Consider the following 12,869-nt stretch of genomic DNA (forward strand, 5'->3'; position numbering starts at 1 on the left):
CTATGCAGTCTGTCATCAAAAATAAACTCGAGCTACAAGCTGTAAAAGTCCATCCTTTAGCAAGGAAAGAGCAAAACAGTCTACCCTTCAACTATAGTTTGGAAGTCATTGTGAGTCAGTCTTCAAAAATAGGTTTGGGCAGTTCTCATTTGCAAGTTGGGAGGGCTTTAAAATGTTAGGTGGTATGACTTCCTACCAACATTTACATTCCTGGTGTGCCTCCTAACTACAGAACTTTTATTTATTACACAGATCCAAACAGACTACAAGAAAAGCTTACCTGTGTAAGATCAGGGATATCACCTTTGTCAATTCCAACTTGCTGTGGATATAAAAAAAGTAAAATGTAAGTACATTATTCCACTGCAGCAGGCACTAATTTTTACTAGAACTGTTATACACTCTTCAACCTATAACACACTTTATCTTTAGAAAAAAGCTACGAAGTTATCAAGTGCAGATGCCCATCTTTCCAGTAGCTACCTTCAACAACCTGCAGCAGTTTTGTTTTTTGTTTGCTTTGTTTTTTGGGGATTTTTGGTTGATTTTTTTTTTTTTATTAAATATCCATTTAAAAAAAAAAAAGCAAGCAGGGGGCAAAGTTCAATTCCACCCAGGTAAAGTTCATACTCCATACTGCAAGTCAGGCAGGGCTTTCTGGTCATACACTGTTGTCTCAGAGGACAGCATTGCTGAAGTGCCAAACACATACTACCCAGATACCAGACTATCCTAATGAAGTTCTCCGAAATTCAGGAAGTGAGCAAATCCTAGAAGACATCACCTAAAATGCTAAAAGCTCAAGTCACTATGTTGTTTCTCCCTTCTCTCCTAGCATTTCCAATACAGCAAGATGAGATCAGAGCCTGCAATTTTGTATTAGTTGTCCTGTTGCTTCACTACAGCTCTTCAAAGTGCCTGTTGGTTTAGCTTTTGAAGAAGAACAAGCTCCACTGCACCTATTAATTCTGAAGTATAGTCACTATAATCCGTGTCAGGCAAAGCTGGTGTCTAAAGTACTTTGCTCTCTCCAGTTCAACACTCACATCAGACATTACATGCCGTTTGGGAGTCTAGCTGGCTCCTTCAAAAACAGTTAAGTAAATTAGCAAAGAAACAAACTTTTTATTCGGCTCATTACTGCTGTCCACTATAATGAAGCATGAAAAATGGAAAATGTGCATATTGTGCCAAGGAGCCAACTACCACAAATGAAAGCCCAGCAAAAGAGTTAATTAACCATGTAATACTTGTATTATCCACATAAGAGGATGATAACAAGGATCAAAACCAGGAAAATCTCACATTCCAGTTAACTTGCAGTTGGCTGCAAAGACTTAAAAGAGCAGACTTATAAAATCATTATGTTTTTATTTCTAGTTACTATATCTTCCTCTAATGTTCAATCCTGTCCTAGAAGCACGTATTTATTACAGCATTTCCAAGGAACATTGATATAGTTGAAGTCATGTCACCTGTTATGTTACCAGGAAAGCTGAGGCTGGCTGCACAGTAGAGACATGTGGAAGTCCTAAGCAGGGCTTAACTAGTTCAAGAAGAGCTGAACAAGCAGATCTAGGAACTTCTACACTGCCTCGCATTTATACACAGTGAATCAAATGCTTAACAGCTGCAATTAATATTTTATATAGGTGCTAAAAAATATTCACAAAATACTTAAGTGCCAGACTCTAGAAGACTGGAAGTCACTTACCTCTGCAACTTTAAGAAACTCTGATACTCTGGTCATTCGAGTAAGAAATCGTTTGTAGATTTCAAGAGCATCCTTACATTGTCCCTTTTTCATTTCAAAAAATTTCTCTAGAGAAATAATTTGGCAAATTTCAGTTAAGATATCTTATACTAGGTCTGCATTCATCAGCAACTCTAGTTTTCAGGAAAATCACATTTCAAGAATATTGCACTCCATTAACATTTTTCTATGTGGACACTAATCTAGTAGCATTCATAATACTTAGTAGAATTTAAAAGCTGGCCTTGCTGAGCTGCTAATGAATTATATAGACTGGAAAATTGCTCCTCAACCAGCCATAGCATTGTGTATGATGCAAATCAGTTTGTTAAAGATAAAAAATAAGCAGGTGAAGTAGTTACCAAAGTTAAAATTCAAAGTAATTAAGGATACTTAAACATATATTAATATGTCCTCTCCCAAGTTGTCTTCACTCCAAAGAACAGTACTTTTTCCACTTGAGTAGCACTCTAAAGTTAGTTCGTGTCCATTATCAAGCACAACTGCTACATATTTCAACATGAATTTACACTTTAAGTAGCAGCAGATGGCAAAATCTCAATCCAATTGTTATGCCCAACACATTTGCCCCTGCTCCACAAGCTTCCCATGTCCATAGTTTCAGTCAAAACACCCGAGTCTTACTTTCATGAAACCATCAGAAAGCGTTGCAACATGGATACAAAAAAAATTGTCTGAGCTTTACAGCTCAGGGACATCCTTTTGCCTGTTCCATAACCGTTCTGTTTCTTCCTGTTGTAGTTGCAGCCAGAGTTTTAGGTCACCCATACTGGCCAAGCAATCTTAGTTTTTAGCTGTATTTACAGACCAGCTGAAGCATTCACAAGTTTTAATAGTTGAAGCTCATTTTCTACAGGATCAGTTATGTTTCCTGCAGCTCATGGCAACTTCTGCTTTTAGACTTCGTAACAAAGCCTTTTGCAGGGACAGCTTAAGCCATGTTACGCTGGTGATCATGCCAAGCTGTTTGAGCTTCAGATCGTGCTCACAGTTTCCTATAGACTCTGTAGGCTGCCAGCAAGTAGGGTTCTGAAGGGGATCCAGCTTCGGCAGTCATGCCTCCAGACAGATCACAAATGTTATTCAGGAGTATATTACTTCATATAAGGCTATCACATAGCATATATAACAGAAGAATCTGGGCATCATAAAAACACAATCAAATAGCAAAAGTTGCTTTTCTAACCTTGCAGGACATATTATGGAAAGTCACACAGCACTGTACATTTCTTTAAGCACAGAAATGCTAAGTATCTTTAAGTAGACTTCTGTACAATTTTAAGGGCATATGACAATCCAGCCTCAGATGAACACTAACGTAAGAGGTTATGGCTTAAAGTTTCCTCTCACTTCAGAATAGAATAGTCAATAAAAAAATGTATTAAGTTATAATGAAAATTAAGTATGAAAAACTGAAGGAGATATGAAACTTGTTTCTCACTTATTCAGAGTATGTAAGATATAGACACCAGGCTACTTACCTAGTAAGTTAATAACACCATCATTGTAGCAAGCAAAAAGTTTGATAAGATCTTTAAATAGAAGCATGAATGCAGCATTTATGACACCATTTGTCAGTTCATTTGGATGAACCTACAAATAAAATACCAGTTATTTACAGTAGATTTACTGAATGCAATCAAAAGTTTTAGCTTGCACCAGGTATCTGATGCTGTTATAGAATCAAGCACTGAATGCAAGCTTTCACACAAAGAAATCAAACAAAGGTTTCGGTTAGCAGATCAACAATTGCTTCCTTCACCACTCCAAAACAATCCACTACAGCAGAGGAGTATCCTCATCAACAGTAAACATCTCAGTCTTGAATCTTTCACCTATCACAGAGCTGGAAAGCAGAGACTCTATTAACAAAGCTTTAACGCAAGTGGACAAAAGATGTCAGTTCACAGCAGAGCTAAACAAAACCTCAGTAGTCTACTAGGTAATACAGTTGGGTTAATCATGTCAAGACACTTCCAGTTCTCACATTAGCTTGGGCAGAAAAGAAGTGCTTATTTAATAACAGATCTTTGTTTTACTAAAAAAATACCTCCTCTTCCAAGACTGTTATTGCAATTCCTATGCCGTTTAAGTAAAACACATTAGCAAGACATATTTCTAAGGCTTTCCTCTGAAAGCTGTAGTGGGTCCTGCCTTATATCTGGAGTGTGTCCTTCTGCGCACCAAGAACAGAAGAACTTCAAGACTGATTCCTTCAAAGACCTCTTCATAAGGTTACACTACCCCCTACAACAACTGAGTCCTATTTTTATCCTTAAGACAGACAAATAATCCCACCAACATTCATAACATTATTGTATTATAAATATATTACATACATTTATTTCTATGAATAGTGTAGATTAAAGTTTATCCAAACCAGCTTACAGCTGAAAACCAAATGAAGGTTTTTGAGGAAGCCAAACAATGTACATGTGATATTTTAATGGTTTTTTCTTTACCCCCAAAAAGAAGTTGGTTGCCAAGAGACAGAAGAGAGACTTTTCAGTCTCCTTGCTTTGTCCAATTCTTCCCCTCATGGATTCAGAAAATGAAACTCCTAGCTCAGAGTCAGCATTCCTCAACAGCCCTCATTTCCCACGCTGTTCCCCTACCTTCTCTACAGAAAAAAAGTAGAACTTGCACATTTTGTACATATAGGGGGCCATTATTCACTTCACTCTACCTCAGTGGGGTACTGAAAAGGGTATTTTTTTTCCTACATAATGGGATGATCGGTAAAGCATTACCTACAAGGTGAAATGTTTTAATTACAATGCAGCATTTATAAGTCACTGCTCAGTGTTAATGCTGGGTCAGCTTCAGTACATACATCGAATTCAAGTAGTGCATCAATTTGTTCCTGCAATATTGGCATACTCTTCAGTAGCTTTTCAGGAGCCATTGTTCTCATTACACCATCAGCTCTGCAAGGGAGAATACAGATTAGAAGCCATGGTGTATCCCCTCGCCCTCTCCCCAAACCAATTTGTTGTCTAAATTTAAGCTTAAAGCTGCTATAACTCATTTCAAACATTTGGAGCACTGTCTGATTCTCCTGCTTCCCACAACATCACAAGAGCTGGCATGGAAAATACTTCATCCAGCCACCCTCCCTGACAGCAGGCAAGGAAGCGTTTTGTGCTAGAGTGATGAATGCAAGAGATTGATGTCTTTATGGAAAGAAGACACAGAGTTTATAAATAACTTGACAAGAAATAGTGTCACAAAAGTACTTAGAGAATTGATAGTCTTTGTGCATTGAAGTTTGTTGTGAGTAACTAATGATAACTCATTGCTAAGGAGTACTTTTTAATGACATGCCTGTGGTCACTGAAGACAAAAAAACTCTACAGGTCGTTTTTTTTCCCCCCATCAAGTGCCACAATATATGCATGCCAATTCAGTGACAATTTAAATCAGGGCAATCTTTGCTTAGAGCTTCTTTCCTCAGTATTCCTGGGCACTAATTAATCCCATTACTCCTCCATAGCACTTCCACTGACTAACCTGCCTTGTCAGTCCTGTACCATTACTCTAATGGGACCACACAGCAGTCATGGATGCGTAGCATTCCTTAATTGCCGCCCATAGTCTTATACCAGTCTTCACACATGCACATTTTTATCTCCAAATATCACAAACCTGCACAACCATCATTATGTATTGCTTCATTCTGGCCACTGACAGGTATAGCATCTCCTCTCTGGGAATGCATACCACCATTTTTACTTATTCTATGCTATACTCTGAGGCAGCACCTTGTTTTGAACACCAGAAATAACACACGTCGAAAGCCTTTCCAGGAACATATAGCAAGGCAGACATCGGACTCCCAGCAATTCAAACTCATGTTTATTTAACATCAAGTATTTGAAGGTACTAGGTGACAAAGGGAACTTAAGATGCTAGCACTACTGCAGCCTGCTGGATCAAAGTCTGCTTGAAGTATCAATCCAACTAGCTACTAGTCTTCATGTTAAAAACTTCTTAAATGATTCGTATTCCAGACAGGTTCAAGAGATAACTACTTTGCTCCCCACTGTGGTAATGGCAACCAGCTACATGACAGTTTGAGAGGCAGGAAAGGAAAGCCTGGTAGTGATGTCTGCATTAATAGCTCAGAATCCCAAGCTGCAGAATGCACCAGAACAATCCTGTGTGCAACTCATGATCAGCAGGAGCATCTTTAGCATGCAGTCAATTAAGCTGCACCTTCAGTGGATGTTAAGCCACTTGCTGCGTTGTTTGTGCTTCAAGAGAGAACCTAGAGCCATTAAAGTCCCAGTTAGAAGAGTCAGAAACCAAAAAAATGTCCTCATAAATACCAACATACTACTCTGGGCTGTGTTAACTTTTTTTTTCTTAAACACAGTCCTTGTGGGAAATAAAACCGGTAGTTTACAACCGTATTCTCTTGAGTTTACAACTGTTTGCTGTGTTGCCTGCTAAGAACTTCAGGTGTTCAGTTCAGTTTTCCCTTGTAATCAGTCACCTTTCTTATGGAAAGGGTCTGGAGAGTAATGAAGCATCCTAAATATAGTTTCAGACCATTTTCTTCTCCAGATCCTAAACACAGTCTTGCTACAGCACAACTTAATAAGAGTCATATTTAACACCTAGCACTAAAAGCTGCCAGTTCTGCAAGGCACCTTACTATGATATTCAGTATTTGCTTTACTACCCACAGTCTTTCCTCTCCTCCTTGTGCAATTTTTAACCCATTACAAATACTTGAGAAATCCAAACATTTTGGTGTTTCATTGTGACTAAACAAAGAACACAACAACTAAGTCACTGAGACATTAAAAATAAAGCATAATGCCACAAACAATTTTCATAGGTCAGGCAACCCTATCAGTTTACATATCTAAACTTTGCTTACCCTTTCTTCACTCTTGCAAAGTCAAATGCCATTTGTCTGTAGGAAAACGCTTTTTCATTCAAGTATCTACTGTAACGCCTTATAAAGGTGGACATGTCATAACCTGCAAAGAACAGTTACACATTTTACATTTAATTTTCATGCTTATTTGGAGGTTCTTTAGTAAGTGATAATGCACAGTCAACAGGCCCTAAGGTTATGTGATGTCTGTTGCACTAGACAACCACACAATACAGACCAGGCATCACAAGACATCTTCCAGCTTCTGAAGAAAAAGCAGTAGTACTGTACCAAAAAAAAAAAAATCTAACACTGTCATCTGCTTCCAACAGATTCGTCCAATGCACCAGTGGCATTGCTCCTGGGGAGGCCCGCTAGTGGCTCCTACACAGTTACATGGTAACATTATTTGATGGTGAAATTAGCTGCCCCTCTATTAACGGGAAAAAATGCCGATTTAACAAGTTTATACTTAACTGGTACATGACTTCCAGGAGAATCTACTTCCACTCCTCCACTCCTGCTACTTCACGTATGTTAGTCCCTCCAACTCTTACACTGGCCTTCAAAATTGCCCTGACTAGGTTTACCACAACAAAGAAATTATGATGGCATTCACAGAGATTAGTGCCTTCTTTGAACTGTTACACCAGAGATCTTCAAGGCATGTGATACTGTACAAGCAGCCTCAAACTTCAGGGACCTTCAAGCCCATAAGACTTATGAACAGTTAGTATTACAGTCCATCCTTCAGGTATTTCTTTCAAAGTTTCTCCCTCTAAGCTACGGAAATGCGTGCAGAAGGCAACTCCTCCTCTTCCGTACAAGTCCCTTTTTGCTACCTTTGTTAAAATCCACATCCCTTGACTTAGTCATTGACTGTATTTTTCCTTAGTATCTCCATATATTTCCTAAGTATCTCCACCAACTCAGGCTTAATACTACCAATTCTGATGCCTCATCTATGACACACTGTTGTATTACCTATGAAAAGGCAATTTAAGTTTAAAGAAAGTGGCAAAGAACACAAAAGCATGCATTTAACAGAATTGTTACCACATACCAGTATCTTTGAACATGCATAGCATGTTTTGCCTAGATAAACACAGTTTTAGTATTTGTTTGGCTTTGTTCCTGCCCTGTGCTACCATTTCTGAAAGATGCTCAAGTCTTTTTGGTGTCACATGTCTCCCTTTGAGTGATGGAGTAACATGGCATTGCTTCGATCTTGCCCATTATTACAGCATTCCGGCATTCTGCATAGTCTACAAATGTTCCTTGACAGCTGCCAAATTGTAAGTTTCCGCTCTTCTCTACTACAGCTACCACGAAACAAGCTTTTTCTGTTAAGTGAGGCAACGGGAAAATTCACTAATAATTCCAGAGTCAAAGTAGAAAAAGCAAACATTGCAAGCTTTAAAAAGAACAACTCCTTAATTTTTGCCTAGACCTTCTAAATTCACGACTCAAATCAAAACCAGCTAGTTCTTTTGGTGTCTTCCCCCTGCGTCTCCAAATTAAACATTTGTATAGACAATTCCTAAGTAATGCAGTGTCCCCAAGCAACCAAATTACCATTTAAGACTGAGTAAAAACCAAAAAACTAAATGGAAAGTTATTCATTTCATCCTTAACTCCCGTAACAGTTGAGAAGATAGCTGACCTGGCCCTGATTTCAACCAGCACTTTCTAAGGGAGTTGCACGGTTTCACCTCCTGAATAAAAATTTTGCAGGAACTGAGAAACATTGTTTTGAACTGGTCCAGCAGCTGACTTGAGCTCGTGTTCATTAACTACCTAAAAAAAGGCTTTGGTAGCCCATTTTCATATTACTTGCATCTTATGAATGAAGGAGCAAATTAACAATAGTATCTTACTTGAAATCTTGTTAAGATTATAGACATGAGCAGGCTTACCATGAGATCCACTTTTGTCCAGAAAATTGCTGAGATTGAACAATGTGTTTCTAGATGCCAGGTACTGAATAAATCTCTGCAACACAAAAGGTATTTTCTTATCACACGTTTTATCTGAAGGCTTTGTACCTCCTAGCAGGAAGATTACCAGTCTGGCTCCAGCACACACAACATGAAAACCCAGATTTCTGTCTTTGCCTGCAATATCCTCCCCAAAACCTTTCATCCATTCAGATTAATTTTGTTTAGCCTGCATCTCTACTAAATATCCTACTGTATACATAAAAATAGATTCTGTGCAAATACAAACCAGATTGTGGAAGGAGCAGTAAAGACAGTTAATTCTCAAAGAGATCTGAGGAAGCACAAGATTTATCTGCTTGTAAAGCAGCATATCCAGGCTGGTCCCAGACTTCAATCCAGCAGCCCCCAGTTTCAGCCAAGCAGAGGGCCTGTTTTAATAACAAGCAGGCCCCACATCAAGTACAGGGACTAACAGACTGAAACAGTTACAGAGAGCAAATTAGAATATTGGCCAGAACTTGGAACGGAAAAAATAAGGCAGGAGTAAAAATTTACGCTCTGACACTGGAGAAGTTCATTGCATGAAAATATTGCACTTTATACATGGCCACGGAGGAACTGTTTCACAGTCATACTAAAGCTCTTTAAGTACATTGGGCGGGGGGGGGTTTTTTGGGTTTTGTTTGTTTTGGAGTTTTTTTGGTGGTGGTGGTGGTTTTTTTTGTTGTTTTGGGTTTTTGTTTTGTTTTGGTTTGTTTGTTTGTTGTTTTTTGTTTGTTTTTTGTTGTTGTTTTTTTTTTTTTAAACACACAGACATATCAGTCTATACAGGTCAATAAAAGCAAGGGCAAGGAAAAAGCAATCCAAAAGGCTATCAAGTTGAATCTACAGCTCTAGGAAGATTTTAATGCTCATGCAGAGAGGGCAGCTACCTGGGCAGCAGTACACATGTGCCAGAACATCAACTTTGACTTTAGTCAAAACATCCCTGGTAGTCTTTAATTCTGTGTAGCTGTTTTCAGATAGCACATAAATTGTCAACATCCTGGAAAAGGCTGCTGCTTGTTCTTATGTTATGGTTTTGTAAATGAAGAGACAGATAATCAGCATGCCTCCAACCATGTTGTTAAAGGTAAGTTCGCTCCTCATCAAGAATCATTCTTACCCTTTTTTCTCAGGTCCTTACTGTTTCAGGAGAGATGCCATTGCACTACTGCGTTTTTGGCTTGGGAGTCTGCTCAGTGCCAATGTGGTCTCAAGAGAAAGCTGGTTACACTTACCTCATTGCCATGAACCATTAGATGATGTGTGGTAACTAAGGCCTTGAATACAACCACCCAGCTACTATTTGTTGCTCGTTCAAAAAGTGTATCAGCCATCTGAGGAATATTCACATTTGTTTCATTAGTTGCTTGGATCAAGTCTGTAAGAGAGAGAGAGAAAAAGAAGGTGTTAGGTGCTACAAAAACATTTGCAGCATGGCCAAGCTCTCAGCCCACCAGGCTGCAGGCCATGGTTGTGACAAACAGCAAGTTCAGTGCTTACATTTGACATTTTAAAAGACAAAACAAATTTAGATTATATTAGCACCTGCTGACAGCAACACCGGTCTGACTCTTTCATCCAACAGTACTAGCTTTCCAGCAATTCTGTCCTGAGCTATGTCCCAACCTTTCTCCATCTTCATCCCAGACAAAGTTAGGGTGCACAACATCACATGCCTTTACTGCTTGTGGGTTTTCAAGCTAATTGTGGCAGTTCATTACCTCTGGGTTAGATCAGTAAGTGTTACTGAATTCTTCACCTACAGGTAATAGGTCAAGCACACTGAACCCAGTCACGTCAGCAAAAAGAGGTATCACCAAAACCAGATGCTCTAGTCAGCTCAGAGATTAGAGTTTCATCACCATTCTACAGCACACCTCCTGGAGTCTCTACAGACCTAGTCAGCAGAAGAGTGCATTCAGGCATGCATTAAGACCTGTTCAACAGCAAGAAAGGCAGCAAGGATAGACATTCATTTATAGTGAAGAAAAACAGTCTTTCGCAAGCAACTGCACCTTACATAGAAGACATAAGACATAAGACATTAGACTGTCTTAAGGAACGAGTATAAAATACAGTTTTGTGTTCTGTACATTAGGAAGGTGTAGACTTGCACAGGACAATGCATGAAATTAAGAGAAGTACTTAAATCATAAACAGTAGGGCAAACTTCCCACTAGCATCTATATTCCACATTTACTGATAGGATCTTTGATTTATTGCATCACTTATTACCTACAGACTCTTGCTAGGCAGACAGCAATGACCTTCTACAAGCTATTTTTGAGGCACAGTTGGAAACTGCATACTGCAGCTGCATGACCAAAACCCATGTGATGCCAGACACAGCCCTAGTAAGACTTCAAGGAGACAACTTCATGCAACACAAAGAGCACAGAACACAGACCTAACTGTAGGGCTGAAGCTTAAAGTTTGAAGATCTAAGTAGAAAAAGTTAAAAATCAAAAAGTTTAACTACTAGACTAAGCATTATATATTCATTAGTAATGAAAATACTCATCTTTTACTTTCCCCGAGAAGAAAGTAATCGCTGTTAATGATTTTCCATTTATTTCTTTCCCACCCCCAGACTAGAAATGTTCATCCAACTATTCAAGTCATTCAGTGATGACAGCTAATCTACCCTAGAAGCAGAAAGGCTGTTCTGTGACTGATCCTTGCACACCTAAACTATGCAAGTCTGCTGTAAACACTCCACAGACTTCTTTCCCTCCCAAACACAACCCCATATAATAGAGGACGTTAATGCTGCTGGGAGCAGAAAGTCACGGTTCAGACTGCTGTGCAACTACTGATTCTGCCTCTGCAGGGCAGGAAAAGTCCAGAGGACAGGTCTGTCTGAACAGACCGATGAGTTGCATCAGCTGTTGAGAACCACCTGGTGTGTTCAGACATCCACACTGCTGTACTGGAAGCATTCAGAAGCTTAGTAATTTATTTATTCTTTTTAAATTTGTGGCAAGTGATTTTTGTGGGGGTTTTTACTTCTATTAAACAGACTCATTTAAGATACGAGAAATCCATAGCTGAGTCAGAAGCTTGAGAAAACTGCAGTGCTTGTGTGTAAAATTGTTTTTTGTATGGCCATAATTTTGTATAGTCTTCAGTTTCAGGTCAGTGGAATGATTTTCTGTAATGAGACAGAAAACAAAAATTATGTGATCTGTTTGCCAAGTTTGATCTTAATGTTTGTCATCGCGGTGCTTTTTGTTTTGGTTTTGTTTGGGTTTTTTGCAGAATACCTTCTGAAATGTAAAGTTAACTTCTATATCCTCAGTGACACTACCCTTGAAGGAGGCAGTTCTGCAGACAAAGTATTACAGAAGTAAAGCCATGCTATTGAATGACAGCAGTTCAAGCTCACAGAGCCCCAACAATTCTCCTTGATCTTGTTGTACATACAGGCCAATAATCTTTTATGCTGTACTGCTGATTAATGCATTATAGAAGACAGTGGTGTCACAAGTGGCTTGCTCACAGTTTACCCCGTTCAGAGGTTTTACTGCAGATGACAGCGTTTATCCTTAGTATAAGGAAATACGCATCAAATTTGCAAGCTTTCAGTCCTAAGTTTCAGTACGCAGCTCACTATGGAAGAGGGATGCTATAAATTATGTATTCCATCGGTGGATGTTAGATAATGAAACCTCAGAGGAATCCACCCACAGCAATGCTGGCAACAGAGGCGACAAGGCAGTGCTCCTATACGCTACTGCAGCTCTCCTGAAGTCACCCAGCCATTCCTGCCTGCTCCCCAAACTGCTGGAGGGTACGGCATCTCAGTCTGCAGCTCTGAATGTTTTAGGACACGAGTAATTATAGTGTGCTGAGTAGGGAGGTATGATTAAATTTAAGGCTACTACTTTCAGTGCACAGAAAAGAATTAAACCACACATGAAGATTTTACTCATCGGGGGGGGTGGGGGGGAGGGGGGGGGGATACGATTTTACGCAGGGGGGGGGGGGGGGGGGAGGTGGGGGAGATAAGAAGAGAGATGGGGGTTAATTCTTGCAGAGCTGTTTCCCATTAAGTCACACCACAAAGTTAAGGAATTCAAGCTTCCTGGGTTTCTTTCCCCCATACCATAGCATCTCAGCTTAACCAGCAATCATCAGTATCTGGAGCAACTCAGAAGCATAGCTAACTTTAATGAACTCTGGGCAGCAGAGTTTGGTGGCTAAGCTGAATTTTAAAATAAGACTT

General features: G+C 39.4%; 1 protein-coding gene across 1 annotated transcript in view; it reads right to left on the reverse strand.

The window, feature by feature from the left end:
• Positions 1-280: 280 nt before the first annotated feature.
• Positions 281-12,869, reverse strand: part of LOC104623190 (clathrin coat assembly protein AP180) — a gene marked incomplete at its 3' end in the record, with an annotated part of 28,781 nt that continues 16,192 nt past the window's right edge. The window contains exons 2-8 of the mRNA XM_010290200.1: positions 9,880-10,022; positions 8,576-8,651; positions 6,660-6,762; positions 4,608-4,701; positions 3,256-3,367; positions 1,715-1,821; positions 281-322 (exon numbers count right to left, since the gene is read on the reverse strand). Coding sequence (XP_010288502.1) covers positions 281-322; positions 1,715-1,821; positions 3,256-3,367; positions 4,608-4,701; positions 6,660-6,762; positions 8,576-8,651; positions 9,880-10,022 — 677 coding nt within the window. The remainder of the gene's footprint in view (positions 323-1,714; positions 1,822-3,255; positions 3,368-4,607; positions 4,702-6,659; positions 6,763-8,575; positions 8,652-9,879; positions 10,023-12,869) is intronic.

The sequence above is a fragment of the Phaethon lepturus genome, unplaced genomic scaffold (genome assembly GCF_000687285.1).
Source record: "Phaethon lepturus isolate BGI_N335 unplaced genomic scaffold, ASM68728v1 scaffold45786, whole genome shotgun sequence".
Taxonomy (NCBI): Eukaryota; Metazoa; Chordata; class Aves; order Phaethontiformes; family Phaethontidae; genus Phaethon; species Phaethon lepturus.